Consider the following 16422-nt stretch of genomic DNA (forward strand, 5'->3'; position numbering starts at 1 on the left):
GGGAAAGAGACGTCCCTCTCAGATGCAAAATAAGAAGATGTTTCAACAACTGGAACTGTCCTAAGTACATGAAATAAGTTATCCAAATTGGGAACTATGTGGCATGTTTTTCTTTGATCTGCAAGAGTGTAAAAACTATAACACATACAGAGCACCCTGGATCCTAGGTGACACCAGCAGAACTGCTCAGAATTTGAGACCAGCTCAAATTGCTGACCCACAGAATCAAGACTAAATAAAATTGTTGTTGTTTTGAGCTATTGAGGTGTAGGGTGAGTTGTTACCTAGCAACAGATGAGTGACACACCAGCTAAAATCATATCTGCTCTCAAGGCCATATTTGATGACAGTTTGGGGACTCCCATAGCCACCTGCAAACCCTCCTTGCTGAGCCAGACAAACTTAGAAGATAAAGAGTGGCGTGTGCATTGGGTAACTGTGCATCTGTTTCCTCCAGGGGCTGGACCTCGGGGCCATAACTTGGTCTCCTGCGTCTGATCATCCTGTGCATTGTGCTGAGCCAGGGTCTGACATACAGCAGGTGCTTCATACACATTTATTCAATTAGTGAAATGCCATGGGACTTGTCTAGATTACCAGCATCTCGTGCTCAGATTACTACAGCAGTCTCCTAACTGGTCTCCCTGCAGCCAGGCTTACTTTCTCAAATCCATCTTTCACCCTGGGAAGAAAACTTTCTAAAATGCAAATCTATCCTGTTTGATCCCTGGTCAAAATCTTTGACTGACTCCCCATTGCCCTCACGTTTAAGTCCTATCTCTTTGGAATGCTTTGTGGAGCCTCCAAACCTTGACTCCTGTCTCATTCTAAAGTCTCATCTTGCACCACTCTCTCCCTTTCCCTCTGGGCCCAGCCAGGGATCTCTTTCTTCCCCACTCATGTATCACACTTACTGGTGCCGCTGGACTTTTACACATGCTATGCCCTCTAGCTGGAACATTCACCATCCTTGTTCCCATGCCTGGCTAAATCCTACTCACCCTTCAGTATATTGGGTCACCCACTTTGCCTGGATTGAGAGATGACAAGAAATGTGGATCTACCAGCAATCCCACTCCTGGGCAAACTATAATTCAAAAAGATACATGCACCCCTATGTTCATAACAGCACTATTCACAATAGCCAAGACATGGAAACAACTTAAATGTCCACCGACAGATGAACTGATAAAGAAGATGTGGTACATATATACAATGGAATATTACTCAGCCATAAAAAAGAGTGAAATAATGCCATTTGCAGCTACACGGATGGATCTACAGATTATCATACTAAGTGAAGTGAGTCAGAAAGAGGAAGACGAATACCATATGATACCACTTATATGTGGAATCTAAAATATGACAGAAATGAACTTATCTATGAAACAGACTCACAGACATAGAGAACAGGCTTGTGGTTGCCAAGGTGGGGTGGGGAGGGACGTGGGGGAGGAATGGATTGGGAGTTTGGGATTAGCAGATGAAAACTATTATATATAGAATGGATAAACAACAGGGTCCTACTGTGTAGCACAGGGAACTATGTTCAATATCCTGAGATAAACCATAATGGAAAAGAATATAAAAAAGAATGCATATATATATAATATGTATAACTGAATCACTTTGCTGTAGAGCAGAAATTAACACAACATTGTAAATCAACTATGCTTCAATTAAAAAAAAAAAAAAGAAGTGTGGATCTACATTGGTTTCTGAGTAGTGGCTCACCGTTTGGCTGAATGGTCAGGACTCAGAAAGCACAGAATTGGTGGATTGCGGATAAGGAAGACTTGGAAAGAGGTATTTAGGTGGACATTCGGAAATGGGCGCAGGGTGTGAATATATTTCTATCCCAAGGAAAAATCTCACCAAAGGGCATCCACGGAGAGCAGGCTCTGGATATTCAGATGGCTAAGACAGCACATCCTGTGGGTGTCAGTCAGCCTCTCTCCGGAGTCCCTCCAGTGCTAGCTCAGCATGCTCTTTCTTGTACAATGTGGTCATGGCGGCAAGAATGAGACTACTGATGGGTTCAACGATATGGACTTACCTCACCGAGGCTGGTCTGGCTAAGGCCACAACTGTATGTCCAACCAACCATCAGCAAGGATAGGTGCTGAATACCCAAAATATCACCATTCTGTGGGGCTTCATCAAGCCACATGGTACCAGGTTGATCCCACTGGATCTATTCTCTCATGGAGGAGGCAGTGGTTCATCCTCACTGACATAGCCAGCATATAAGGCTCCAGGAAACAAAGGAAGGTAAGTGAGAGTGGCGTCTCTCATGATTACACCAAGTAACCGTCAGTATTAGTTTCCTGTAGTTGCCATAGCAAATTACTATAAACTTGGTGACTTCAAACAACAGAACTTATTCTCTCACAGTTCTGGAGGCCAGGTGTTCAACACCAGCCTCACTAGGTCTAAAGGAAGCTGTAAGCAGGGCTGCACTCCCTCCAAAATTCTAGGGAAGAATGCGTTCCTTGATTCTTCCAGCTTTTGGTGGCTGCTGGCATTCCTTTGCTGAGGCCACATTACTCCAATCTCTGCTTCTGTCTTCATATTGCCTCCTCCTCTTCTGCATGTGTGAGATCTCCCTCTGCCTCTTTATTATTATTATTATTTTTATTTTATTTTTATTTATTTCTTTTTTTTGCGGTACGCGGGCCTCTCACTGTTGTGGCCTCTCCCGTTGCGGAGCATAGGCTCCGGACGCGCAGGCTCAGCGGCCATGGCTCACGGGTCCGGCCGCTTCGCGGCATGTGGGAGCTTCCCGGACCGGGGCACAAACCCGTGTCCCCTGCATCGGCAGGCGGACTCTCAACCACTGCGCCACCAGGGAAGCCCTATTATTATTATTTTTAAATAAAGTTATTTATTTATTTTTGGCTGCATTGGGTCTTCACTGCTGCGCGTGGGCTTTCTCTAGTTGTGGTGAGCGGGAGCTACTCTTTGTTGAGGTGCGCAGACTTCTCATTGTGGTGGTTTCTCTTGTTGAGGAGCACGAGCTCCAGGCAGGCGGGCTCAGTAGTTGTGGTACGTGGGCTCAGTAGTTGTGGCACACAGGCTCAGTAGTTGTGGCTCATGGGCTCTAGAGCGCAGGCTCAGTAGTTGTGGCGCACGGGCTTAGTTGCTCTGCAGCATATGGGATCTTCCTGGACCAAGGGCTCGAACCCATGTCCCCTGCTTTGGCAGGTGGATTCTTAACCACTGCGCCACCAGGGAAGTCCCTCTGCCTCTTTCTTAAAAGGACACTGGCAATTGGATTTAGGGCCCCTGGATAATCCAGGATAAGCTCCCCATGTCAAGATCATTAACTTAATCACATCTGCAGAAATCCTTTTGCCTTATAAGGTAACATTTTACAAATTCCAGAGATTAGGACCTAATATCTTTGGGTGGTCATTATTCAGGCTACTACAGCCGCTAGTGAAGCTTTTGCTTCGTGTCCCCACGACCTTGGCCTCCGATAGTTTGGAGGTCTCAGTTATCAAGGGAAGAAGGGAAGCAACACAGTTCTCGTTGAATTGGAAGCTGAAACTTCTAACTGGCTATTTTGGGCTTCTCATGCCACTCAAACAGCAGGCAAAGAAAGAGTTAACATGCTGGCTGCCAGACTGATCCTCACTGCCAAAGGTAAATTAGGGTGCCGATATACAGCAAGGGCAAGGAACGGACCCAGGGGATTCTTGTGGGTCCTCTTAGTACTTCCATGTACAAAAGTTAACAAAAAGCTATGGCACTTGGGGCTTCCCTGGTGGCACAGTGGTTGAGAATCTGCTTGCCAATGCAGGGGACACGGGTTCGAGCCTTGTTCTGGGAAGATCCCACATGCCACGGAGCAAGTAGGCCTGTGCGCCACAACTACTGAGCCTGTGCTCTAGAGCCCACGAGCCACAACTACTGAGCCTGCGTGCCGTAACTACTGAGCCTGCGCGTCTGGAGCCTGTGCTCTGCAACAAGAGAGGCCGCGACAGTGAGAGGCCCGCGCACCGCGATGAAGAGTGGCCCCCGCTCGCCACAACTAGAGAAAGCCCTTGCACAGAAACGAAGACCCAACACAGCCAAAAATAACTTAATTAATTAATTAATAATAATTTTAAAAAGCTATGGCACCCAAAACTGTGCAGGACCACTGAAGCTTCAGACCCTTCAGGAATGATTATTTGGGTCACTCCACCATGTAACAAACTCCAGCTAGCTGAGATCCTGGCAAGGGCAAAGGGAACATAGAAGGACAGTGGAAGAAAGAAGTTTATTCACTCAATTAGTGAAATACATATAATATATAAAGAGAAACATTTACTCAATTGAATGTATCTATGTATGTATCTATGCATCTAACAACTATGGCACTGTGATCAGTTACCAGAAGGAGGTCTACTGCAGCTATGTATATGTTCTTTGCTTGGTGTGTGTGTGTGTGTGTGTGTGTGTGTGTGTGTGTGTGTGTGTGTGTGTGTGTGTGTGTTATTAAGTGATTTTTTTTCCCTCTCCTCTCCTTTTCCCTTATTATTATTATTATTATTTTTGCAGTACGCAGGCCTCTCACTGTTGTGGCCTCTCCCGTTGCGGAGCACAGGCTCCGGACGCGCAGCCTCAGTGGCCATGGCTCACGGGCCCAGCCGCTCCACAGCGTGTGGGATCTTCCCGCACCAGGGCACGAACCCGTGTCCCCTGCATCATTAGGCGGACTCTCAACCACTGCGCCACCAGGGAAGCCCTTCCCTTATTAGTTTAAGATTGTAAGCAATTGCTAACTTTACTCTTCAGTTGCAGGTGCAACTGTGACTGAATTAGAGTAATTAACATCACTCTAATATGGATTCAGTGACTAACTCCTGGAGCCGGATACATCTATTGGATGTCGGGACTACTTGTTTTTCTCATTTCCAGGGAGTGACTTAGAGTCTCTTCATTTGTATGCAGGATAGTTGTTAGATGGACGTTCAAACGTGTGGAATGACGTGTATGGATACTGACTGTCCAAAGGGGTGGGCGGTGCCAGTTGTGAAGCTACTGTCTTTTCGTTCCAGATTCAGCCTTCTGTACTCTGCTCTGTGAAGCTGGAGCTGGGACTCTGCAAACCACATCAGCTTTGTCAGCTAGTTTTGACAACTAGGGACACTGGGGAAACACTGGAAGGCAGAAGGAGTGGAGATTTTCCCTCTTCCTTTGCTTACTAACCTCATCGGCAACAGCCTGGTAGCCACAGCCGCTCCCAGCCCTCAGCTACTTTTCTGTACTCCCAGACAAGCTTCACTGTGTCCCCTAGGAGGTACTAGCATCAGCCAGACAGCACCCCCTCTCCAGACCTCTGAGCCCTAGCACTTTAGGGTTCCCCCAATCAAGCCTGTAGGTTCTGTTAGTCCCAACCTCTTCCCTGTACTCCTGCCTTAGGAGTGGGAGCCGCTTCCTGCAGTGGTTCTGTTTGTTCTTACGGTCTACCTACATCAGTGTAACCCATTCCCTATAGTAAAGTCTTTGTGTTGAAAAACCTAGTGTAGTTTCTGTTTTTCTGACTGGACCCTGACTGATACAAACTACTAGAAAAGTGGTACTCACTTTTCACTGGGGCACTAAACCAAAAGAAAGTAAATTTGGAAGTGCCGGGGGTCATCTTGAGAGGTCAACCTGCCTAAGAGGAGGGCTGAAACAGAAGAGAGATCCCTGACACATTTAAGCACCTAGATCTAGCTGTGCATGAAGCCAAATCTATCCCCTGGACTTTTTAGTTATCTGGGCCAATAAATTTCTCCCTCCCTCCCCTTCCTTCCTTCCTTCCTTCTTTTCTTCCTTCCTTCCTCCCTCCCTCCCTCCCTCCCTTCCTTCCTTCCACTTAAGGCATATCGTGTTGCATTTCTGTTGTTTACAACCAAAAGAGTCCCGACTAATCCAAATCTCGTCCTCCTGTGCAGCGTTGGTGGTATAGTGGTGAGAATAGCTGCCTTCCAAATCTCCTCATCCCCACCCCCAGACCAGATGCCCCACTCCACAGGCACTGAACAACCAAGACCAACCACCTCCTGCCGAAAACTTTAATGAAATCAATAAGTTAATAAGTTAACAAAGTGAGGTACTTGCATATCCGAGAACCGGGTTGGTGGGGAACCTTGATCTTGGAAGCAGGAAGGGATTCTTCCCAAGTCTCCTTTGGTCATAGGGTAATCCCATTCTCCTGCCCCTCTCCACAGCTCTGTCTCTCAGGGGGTGGAGGTGTGGCTCTCTGGGGACAGTGCAGTGCAGGTGAGGTGAGCCAGGATAGGCTCCATCCAGGGCATGACGGTCACATGCAGAGGGCACGTGGGGGCGGAGGCTGGGCACCATGGGGCTGAGCAAGATCCAACCCCAGCCCTGGCGCTGGTGCATGCAGGTCCCCAGTCGTGAGATGCAGGCAGCTGGGCCTGAGCCCCTTATTCCCTGGTGCCCCACAAAGGGTCACCATTGGTCCACTACCCATCACCCTCCTGCCACCTGCACTGGTTTTGCAGACGAGGGACAAAGGGGTAGGGATACCAAAGAGGTGCTGGGGGCCTGGAGTGGATGGGGGCTTATGCGGTATGGGGGCTGCCCACTGAAGTGAAAAGTGGAGTATGGAAGGAGGGGAAACAGTGCATGTGAGTGCCGTATGCACAGTTGGTGCCTGACAAATGGTACTCGCTAGATGCCTTATTATTCTCTCTGGAAGTGAGTTAGAGTAACTAGGAAGAGGGCAAGCCTAGATGGAAGTGGGCCTGATGACCACCCTGCGGAAGGGCCTGTGGTCTTTCCGGTGCTGTCCAGGCCCCAGAGGCCTAGGCCTGAGTTGTGCTGTGGGGACACGAAGGAGGGCCCTCGGGGGCAGGCAGAGGCAGCAGTTAGGGCTCCTGGACCTGTGAGGAGTAGATCTTCTTGAGAAAGGGGAGCTGGTAAAGTTCTGGAGACCTGGAGTCACGTCAGAGCTCCTCTCCTGCCTGGATGTAGTTGGTAGGAGTGGACATTGCCCTGCAAGGCCAGTCCACTGGCCTCAGCTGCAGAGGCCCAGGAAAGGCTGAGTGGCTCTGTGCTCAAGTCTCCAAGTGTGGGTGACCGTGTGTGTCAGCGCGAGTGTGAGAGACTTCCTGCATGTCTGGGGAAACTGTAGGGACATGTCTGTGTGATGGTGGGAGCATTGTCTATGGGAGGTTGGGGGGAGAACACAGAAACTTGTGCTGTCAAAGGTGTCTAGGGCCAGAGGGGAGTGAACATTGGCAGGAAGAGGGAGCCCCTGGGAGGGGACACCTGCAAATGGGAAGAAAGGCCCAGACACTGCCCTTTGGGAGGCAAGGGAGAAACAGGCCCCATGCTGGGAGGTGAGCAGTTGATAAGCCAAAGAACAGGGATGAGGGTCATAGCCAAGCAGCCTGAGACCAGCTACTGCTGGGGGCCCATCTCCCAGTGGGGGAGGGGCAGAGGGACCCCATGGGGGTCCCCAAAGTTGCATATTTAACATAGTTTGCATATACGGTGCCCACCTGCCTTGCGGCAGGGTCCTGTGCTTGTGGGTACCTGTGTGGGCACCGTGGGCCCACCCCCAAGTGGGGCGGGGACTTGGCGGGAAGGCTTCCCTGCTCTGTCCAAAGGGCAGGCCAAAGACCTCACCTTGCATAGCTGGAAGCTGAGTCAGGGCCCAGGGCCCCAGCGCCCCGCTCGCACTCCCGGAGCAGTGCCTCTGCCCGGCGGGCCGTGTCGGGCCTTGATGGAACGGGAAGGGCACTGGGGGGCCCAGAGGCCGCGGGACAGGCGCCGCTGCTGCCCTCCGTGCGGCCTGACATCTCACGCTCCTGAGGTGGGGCGGGTCGCTGGCACCCACACCGGGTATCTCGCCCACCCAGGCAGCTCAATACTGCGTGTGGCCTCTCTCCCCACGAGGGAGCGAGTTCAAGTAAGAGAGGAGTCCGGAGGCCTCAGAGGGCGGGTCCAAGCGCCAGGCCGAGGGGCTGGCCGTGTGCTACCCCGCCCCTGAGAAGCCCCTCAGTCCATGTTGGTGCTGACCGAGCGGGAGATGCTGAGCGTCTGTGCGGAGACGGAGATGTCCTCGTGGTCCACAGGGCTGTGGTAGTCGGAGGTGATGTCGGGGTCGAAGAGCGGCACTTGCACGGTGCCCAGGCTGGCCGAGGTGCCAGAGCGCAGGCAGCGCGAGTAGAAGCCCAACAGCAGGTCCAGCTTGTGCTCTATGGACTGCACCTGGGGGCGGGGCGCGGCTGGAAGCGGGGCCTGGCCGGGACTGGAGGCGGGACTTGGGGGCGGGACGCGGCTGGGAGGCGGGGCTTGCCCGGGGAGGGTCACATCTGGGAGACGCGGCTCCTCCGGGAGGGGGTGCGACAGGAAAGCGGAGCTTGGCCGGAGGGCGGAACGAAGCTGGGAACCTGGGGTTTATTCCCCGCCCCGCCCCACACGAACGAAATTTAGTTGTGATTGGTTGGGATAGTCCGGGTGATCGACAGAGACAAGTGAGGAGGGGGTCAAATGAAGTAGGTGGGACTTCGACGGGCTTATCTGAGACGCTAGCAACCTAGGGCGGGGCTTGGCTGGAGAGGGTGGGTTTATCGGGGTCGTTTAGCAGGAGTGGGTGGGCCTCCTGGGAGTCGGGGCTTATCTGTGGGGCGGGGTCGGTCAGGCAGGGGACGCCTGCCCCGCGGGTGCTCTGGGCTGCTCTAAGAAACGCACCCTCCCCTTGGGCTTGACCCGGGGGCCTTCCAGAGCTTCTCGGTCGACGACTAGCTCCACCACACTAGCAAAACTCCCTCCGACACTCACCTGCTTCTCCACCTTGACCACGCGTCCCATCATACTGATTTCATCCACCGCCTCCGTGTCGGAGGGCCCTTTGTCGCCCTTCTCCCGGGCCTTCCGGTCCCCGGGGCCCCGGCCGACAATCTGGTCCACTCTGTGGGGAAAGGGAACTGTCAAAGGGCCCAGGCACTCGCCACAACTCTCTCCTACAAGAATTCGAGTTTGACTGCTGAAAGGGGAGAGAGACATCCTGCAAGGTGGGAGCAGGCAATCTGAGGGAGGGGCCAGTTTGATCTGCCAAATGGAGGCCGAGTTAAACGGAGGTACCCGGCCGCTGCTTTGAGGGTTTTCCAACCAGGCGAGCAAAGGCACCACACGCAAGCATGACAAGTAAGACAGCTGCCTGATGGGAGGACAGGCAGGCAACGGTGGACTGGGTAGAGGGAGAGGCAAAAGTGGGAATGTGAGTTATAAGGGGGACAAGGCTGGAACTGGATGCACGTTATTTCTCTACTCCTCTATATAGCAAAATTCTTGAAAGCGTTATCTCTACCCTCTGTCTTCAATTTCTCTCCTCCCTTCCTCTCCGAAACCTCCCCAATCAGGCTTTCATTCCCACCATTTCACCAAAACTACTGTTGTCTAGTTCCCAAATGACCTCCACGTTGTTAAATTTGATTCTCGTTATACTTGACCTGTTAGCAGTGCTCAGCACATCTGATCACCCCTTCTTCCTGCATGTTCTTCATCTGGACTCCCAAACATCAGCCTCACCCAGTTCTCCTACCTCACTCACCGCTCCTTCTCAGTCTCCTTTGCTGGTTCCTCCTTTATCTCCACAACCTCTAAACACTGCAGGACCCAAGGCTCATTCCTGGGACTTCTTTTTTTCTACTTACTCTCACTCGCTGAGTCTTCAGTTCCAGATTTTCAATTCCTCTGTATACTGTTGACACCAAGTCTGTATCTCCAGCCTACACCTCTCCTCCAAACGCCACACCCCTCTGCCAGATCAGCACTCCATTTAGATGTCTGATGGACATCACAAACCCAACATGTCCCAACTTTCCTGATCAAAACTTGCTCCACTCGGTAAAGAAGATGTGGCACATATATACAATGGAATATTACTCAGCCATAAAAAGAAACGAAATTGAGCTATTTGTAATGAGGTGGATAGACCTAGAGTCTGTCATACAGAGTGAAGTAAGTCAGAGAGAGAGAGACAAATACCGTATGCTAACACATATATATGGAATTTAAGGAAAAAAATGTCATGAAGAACCTAGGGGTGAAACAGGAATAAAGACACAGACTCACTAGAGAATGGACTTGAGGATATGGGGAGGGGGAAGGGTAAACTGTGACAAAGCGAGAGAGAGGCATGGACATATATACACTACCAAACGTAAGGTAGATAGCTAGTGGGAAGCAGCCACATAGCACAGGGAGATCAGCTCGGGGATAGGGAGGGTGGGAGAGAGGGAGGGAGACGCAAGCGGGAAGAGATATGGGAACATATGTATATATATAACTGATTCATTTTGTTGTGAAGCAGAAACTAACACACCATTGTAAAGCAATTATACTCCAATAAAGATGTTAAAAAAAAAAAAAAACTTGCCCCACTGGGCGTTCCCTGGTGGCGCAGTGGTTGAGAGTCCGCCTGCCGATGCAGGGGACACGGGTTCGTGCCCCGGTCCAGGAAGATCCCACATGCCGCGGAGCGGCTGGGCCCGTGAGCCATGGCCACTGAGCCTGCGCGTCCGGAGCCTGTGCTCCTCAATGGGAGAGGCCACAACAGTGAGAGGCCTGCGTACCGCAAAACAAACAAACAACAAAAAAAACAACTTGCTCCACTCATTGACCTCCCCCATGTCAATAAACAGCAACTTTTTTCCTCTTGCTCAAGCCAAAACCTTAGCTTTATCGTTGATTCTCTCCCTCTCTCTTTTTTTCTCTTACACCTCTTCCAAAAACCCTGTCAGCTCTACCTTCAAAATATATCGAGAATATGACCATTTCTCCCCACCTCAACTGCTGCCACCTGGTCCAAGTCCCCAGCATCTCTTGCCTGGATGTCTGAAGTAGCCCCTCACTGGTCTCCCTGCTTCCACCCTAGCCCCTTATAGGCCACTCTCAACACAGCATCCAGGGTGATCCTTTTAAAATATACCTAAGATTTCATCAGCCCTTTGCTCAAGGCCCTCCAATGCTTGCATCTTACTCTGATGAACGCCAACATCTTTGCAGTGGCCTACAGGGCTTTATATAGTCTAAGTGCCATTAGCTTTCTAACCTCATCTCCTGCTTCCCTCATGCCAGGACAGGTGCACTGGCCTGCTTGCTGTTCCTAAATCATCACCCCAGGCACCTGCCCATCTCAAACCCTTTGCAGCTGCTGTTCCCTCTGGAAACTATTTAAACGACAACCACGGGACTGTTTGCCTCACCTTCCCTTTTTTTTTTCTCAAATGTCACCTTCTCGCCTATTTAAAAATCACAAATCCCAACACCCTAACCCTTATTTTTCTCCTTAGCCTTTATCATCATCTGACATATTCTAGTTTCACTTACTATCATCTGTTCTCCTTCCGCTGGCATGAAAGCTCCATGAGGGAGGAGCCATTTGCTTTCTACCGTATCCCCACTGTCTGGTAAGTAACAAATAAATACCCAATAACTATTTCTTGAGAGAACAAATGAATGGGCAGTGAGAATGCAAGCCACAAGAGGAAAAGGGCGAGTTGTAGGTGATTGGGGTATTGATGTGAGAATCTACCTATACGCTGGGTGGAGAGAAGAGGTGCTGGAGGATTCCAGAGGCAAGAGGTGAGCAGCGTTGAGGACAATTTGCCTATTCCCTTAGGAGATGGGAAGTCACTGATTATCTTAAGCCTGTTACTTCAGGACGAGAAAACAGTCATCTAAAGACGTTCCGGAGGCAAGCAGGTCAGTAGGGTTCGCAGGGGAGGACCTGCGGCTTGGCGTTTCTTCAGGTTCAATAACAGGTGCGGGCTCTGGCTGCAGAGCGCTGCAGGCCAGAAACTCCAGCTCCCGCAGCGGCCCCTAGGGGGCGCTCGGGGCTCCGTTCGGGCTCCGGCAGAGAGGCTCCAGCGGACCTCGTGCGGGGGTTGGTGCCGCGGCCGCCCTGCCCCCCTCCCCCTTCGGAGGCCGGCTCACCCACCGGGCCTGCAGACTCTTGATCCGGCCCAGCATGTCCAGGTGCCCTGCTGAGTACTGCTCGATGACGTCCTTCACGTCGTATGGTCGTAGCGTCTCCTTGAATTTCCTTTTGGCTACCAGGAACTTCAGGATCCTGTGGGGGAGGGGGTCTCAGAGGACAGGGATTCTTTTCCAGCCCCCTCTCCATCCTTTGCTACCTTGTCCAGTACGAGGGCGGCTCCTGCTTGGGCCACAACCAACAGCCACTGCTGGGTGTCCAGCCTGCCTACATACCCACCGCGCTCCTGCCCCGGCCCCCTAAGTTTGTTTGGTACTTTTTAATGTGCCTGTATCTTCAGTCAGCTGGGAGGGCAGGGAATGGGCCTGGTTTCTCTCTGCTGGGTGGGACACAAGGTAGGCATCTGTGAACACTGTTGCTGATGACAGTTTAGGGGAAGACATTTTTGCATATGCCTGTTAGCACTGCTGTGCTGGACCCTGGGCACCCAAAAGGGCATCAGATCCAATCCCTGGCCTCAGGAACACTGGTCTGGGGTGGGAGACGGAGAGGACACAGACAATTATGGGGTGACAAGGGTCATGTCAAGGAATGGAGAAAGAAGACTGGGGACCATGAGAAGGGAGAGCTCGGGTGGGGAGGTTAGGGGACAAGTCTTAAGAGTGATACTTTGCAGTCCCAGGGCAAGAGGTGAGGAAAGAAGGGAGGCTTTCTGGACACAGACAGGCAAGGAGATGTGTAAGTGAGAGTCAGTTCAGAGTAGCCGGAACAGGATGTGAAGGAAAAGGGTTAATCCATGGGAGGCAGGGGAGGTGTGTGTATGTGTGGCGGGGCTGAGGGGGGTACTCTGAAGAGCTCTGAATCCCCCGCAGCGACTGGGCCCTGGGAGGTCGGGACAGTGGGGACGGCCGTGTGGCTTCCTCTGCTTCAGCATAACCATCCCCTGCAGGCCTGTGTGGAGGATGCCCCAGACGGGCAGAGTCCCGGGTGGGAAGACCCACTGCAGGGGAAGAGCTGGGAGAGGGCAGTGGGGTGGAGACACAGGACAGCTCTGAGCAGTGCAGGAGAGAGGACCGAAAGGCTTCTGAGTCTGAGTCCAGCATGACTCCCGTGGCTTGGGCACCGGGTGGATGGCGGTGCCACTGCCTGACATGGGGACATGGGAGGAGGAACAGGATTGGGGCATGCTGGGTGTGAGGCGTCAAGGAGAGCTGACCTGAGCCAGGGGGCAGCTCGGGCGTTGTGTTCCAGAAGCTGGGCACTTGGAGGGGAGAGACAGGATGTGTAAAAAGCGGGTGGGGAGAGGCCTCAGACTCTCTGGGAGGAGGGTGCCTAGCTGACTCTGATTTAAAAGGGTTAGGCAGGTGCATGAGGCAAGGAGGAGAGGGGGTGAGTCTAGAAGGCCTAGGGGTGAACCTGGCACGGCAGGGTGGAGACAGAGACTAGGCCAGAACTCCATTCCAAGGAGCTTGGGGCCAGACCCCTGGCTAGATGGCTAAAGGGCTCAGGAGACTATGGCCCCCCCTGAATTGTTGAGGGAGGCAGCCAGTAAAGCCAGTAGGGCAGGGGCCTTCAAACTTTTTGACCAAGACCCACGATAAGAAATAACAGTTTACAGAAGCTAGTACACACACACACGCACACACACACGCACACACACACGCACACACACAACTGAAACAGAAGTTTCATAAACATTTTTATTCTTACTATGAGGGATGCACTCTGATACTTTCTATTCTTTTTTTTTTTAATGTTGACCATGGCCCACTAAATTGATTTCACTGAGTTGATTTCAAACTGTTGTGACCTGTGGTTTGAAAAATACTGCTCTGGAGGAAGTCCTGGGGAAAACAGACAGGCAGAGGTCAAGACACCCAAGGAGAGACAGTAAGTCTGAGTCTCAGAGGCAAGAGGAGGATGAGACTGAGACACAGAGATGGAGCAAAACTGCCTGTAAGACAGAGACCCAGGGAGAAACAGGCAGGTGCCAGATACCAGCTAGGGAGAGAGAAATAAAGAGAAGAGAGCCTGACATAAAGTAAGAGAGAGGAAGGGGAGAGAAGCAGAGAGGACACCGCAGGTGTGAGCAGAGGGACCATGATGGGCAGCGGTGCCCACCGCCCCACCCGGCCAGCCCTCCAGACACGATGAGTCTGCGCAAACCCTGCTGGGAGCCATATGCCACCTCTCCGCCCCACCCGTGTCCACTGAGGGTACCAGGCAGGCGGCAGCTGGCGTGCCGGATGCTAGGCCAGGCCTGGCCACGAGGGCAGGCCCCAGATGGGGAGCAGCAGTGGGTGGCCCACCTCCAGCCTCAGTCTCACCTGACAGAGCGGATGACCGTCTTCACGGCGGGCATGACATCGTCCACTGTGAGTTCACACTGGTAGCTCTTTTCCTCTGCCACTTCCTCTGAGGGGCCCTCTGAAAAGTCGGGGGCAGGGGGACAGGTGGTGGCAGCAGAAGGGGCCATTCCCAACCCCTACCACCACCCTTAGAGGTACGGAGAGGGAGACAGAGCCTCAGGAATGGCCCAGAACCTTCCTGGGGGCACAGAGCAGACCAGGTTCCTGCACCCCTGGCTGTCCTACCCAGAGTGAAAACCTCAGTTTGCTGCATGCCCATCTGCCCTGTGTAAACATCTCCCTGGTGGCTAGTGGGCAGGAGCTGCTTTAGGGCACATCTGGTCTGGCCCGGGGTAAACTGCACACAGCCCTAGAGGAAGTCCCACCCGTCCCACCACGCAGGCCAGTGAGCGCCAAAGACAAGGGGCTTGAGGCCTCTGCACATAATTGCACACACAGCCTCATCCTTCAGCCAGGAGCGAATCAAGGGACTGGGTCCCACCCCCCAGCTCTGTTACTGACGAAGCCCCTAAACCAAGTCATTCTCCCTCCCGCCCCCATGAGAGAAACAGCTTCTCCGAGGCTGGTGCCCTGCACTGCACAGACAGGTAATGCTATCCTGGCCTCATGGGGGCAGGAGGGGCAGGAGGCCAGGCAGCTTCTTGGCAGGGAAGAGGAGGCCCCGGGCACCAGCCATGCCCAGACTTCCAGCACCTCCCAAAGACTGGTTTGTGGGGTTCTGTAACTTTCCAGGAAAGGGCTATCTGAGCGGTCAGCCAGCAGCATGTTGGGGGCTGATACAGCACGGATAGAGGCAGCATGGCTGGGTCCCCTCCCTCCGAGGTTCCCATCCCCAACCTCCATCCTTGTGTACCCCCCCAACTCCTTTTCCCACCCAGGGCCCTGAAGCAGGTCAAAGCTGGGAGAAGTCTTCCAGGGGACCTGGTCCAACCCTCTTGTTTTCCAGAAGACACCGAGGCACAGAAAGGGGCAGTATCCTGCCTAGGTCACAGCTCAGTCTCCACATCCATAAAATGGGGATAGAGACAGACCCTACTTCCCAGGGTTGTTGAGAGAAGTAAACGAGATAATCCAGCCCCCAACAGCCAGGGCTCAGTTCAGCAAGGATGGCTTCCTGCTCCTTCCAGAGCATGTTTATAATACTTCTAGCTTTTGTTGGGCACTTACTATATTCCAGAACTCTTCTGTTCACCTACTGTGGATAATCTCATTTAATCCTCACAACAATCCTATGAAGTAGATATGCTTCTTGTCCCCATTTTATAGATGTGGAAAATGAGGCCCAGGGAGATTAGGTTACCTGCCCAAGATAAGTGACAAAGCCAGGATTCAAACCCAGGCAGCCTGGCTCTAAAGTCTGTGCTCCTAACCACTACCAAATGCCACCTCTACATTCTCTGGTTCTCAAACTGCCTGGAGCATCAGCAAAGCAGGTATTATGATGCCCATTTTACAGACCAGAAGACGGGTGCCCAAAGATAGTCAATCTGCTGCAAAGCTGGGGCTAGAACCAAGTTATTTCCACCCCCAGCCCAGACTCTGTGTCCGCCCTGCCACCCTCAGCAGGTCCTGGCCCCAGACCCGCAGGGGCTCACCCTCAGTGGAGGCACGGGGTTTGAGTCTCAGGGAGGCCCGGAAGCGGGTGCGGTCGTTGAAGCTCCAGCTCTTCTGCACCTTGGTGGGGCTGCTGGCCTCCCCCACCTGCTCACTACTCGGGGAAGTGGGCATCGGTGGAGGTGCTAGGTGCTGCTTGGAGGGGCCTGTCCGTCGCTGGGAGCTGCCCATGCGGATGCGGTCTTTGATACCCATCCGCCTGCTGGCACAGCAGGTCGGGTGGGGGAGAGAGCCAAGTTAGCCGGAGCTGGGGGCCCGTGCGAGTGGGGACACTGCTGACTTAGGGCTTGGGGGCAGCTACTGGGGCTGATTCTCCACCAAGGGGAGACTTCCTGGGATGGGACAAGGGTGTGGTGAGGGGGGGCCCTGACTCCTATGAGAAGCTGATCCAGGGTCAGTCTGAACAGCTCCCCTCCCCACTCCGACCTCCCACCCCTTGTTGCCCCGACAGATAAGGGGTGCACAGGAGACAGATGTCAGAGTGGAAAGAGT

The 16422-nt window shown here is 52.7% G+C and overlaps 1 protein-coding gene across 2 annotated transcripts in view; it reads right to left on the reverse strand.

The window, feature by feature from the left end:
• Positions 1 to 6031: 6031 nt before the first annotated feature.
• KCNQ4 (potassium voltage-gated channel subfamily Q member 4) overlaps positions 6032 to 16422 on the reverse strand; it is a 56786-nt gene continuing 46395 nt past the window's right edge. For both annotated transcript variants that reach the window (XM_007453740.1, XM_007453739.1), the window contains 5 exons: positions 15912 to 16132; positions 14275 to 14374; positions 11951 to 12082; positions 8788 to 8917; positions 6032 to 8214 (listed from right to left, as the gene is read on the reverse strand). In XM_007453740.1, the coding sequence (XP_007453802.1) occupies positions 8002 to 8214; positions 8788 to 8917; positions 11951 to 12082; positions 14275 to 14374; positions 15912 to 16132 (796 nt within the window). In that variant the 3' untranslated portion in view covers positions 6032 to 8001. The remainder of the gene's footprint in view (positions 8215 to 8787; positions 8918 to 11950; positions 12083 to 14274; positions 14375 to 15911; positions 16133 to 16422) is intronic.

Source organism: Lipotes vexillifer, unplaced genomic scaffold, assembly GCF_000442215.2.
Source record: "Lipotes vexillifer unplaced genomic scaffold, Lipotes_vexillifer_v1.1 scaffold213, whole genome shotgun sequence".
In the NCBI taxonomy this organism is placed as follows: domain Eukaryota; kingdom Metazoa; phylum Chordata; class Mammalia; order Artiodactyla; family Lipotidae; genus Lipotes; species Lipotes vexillifer.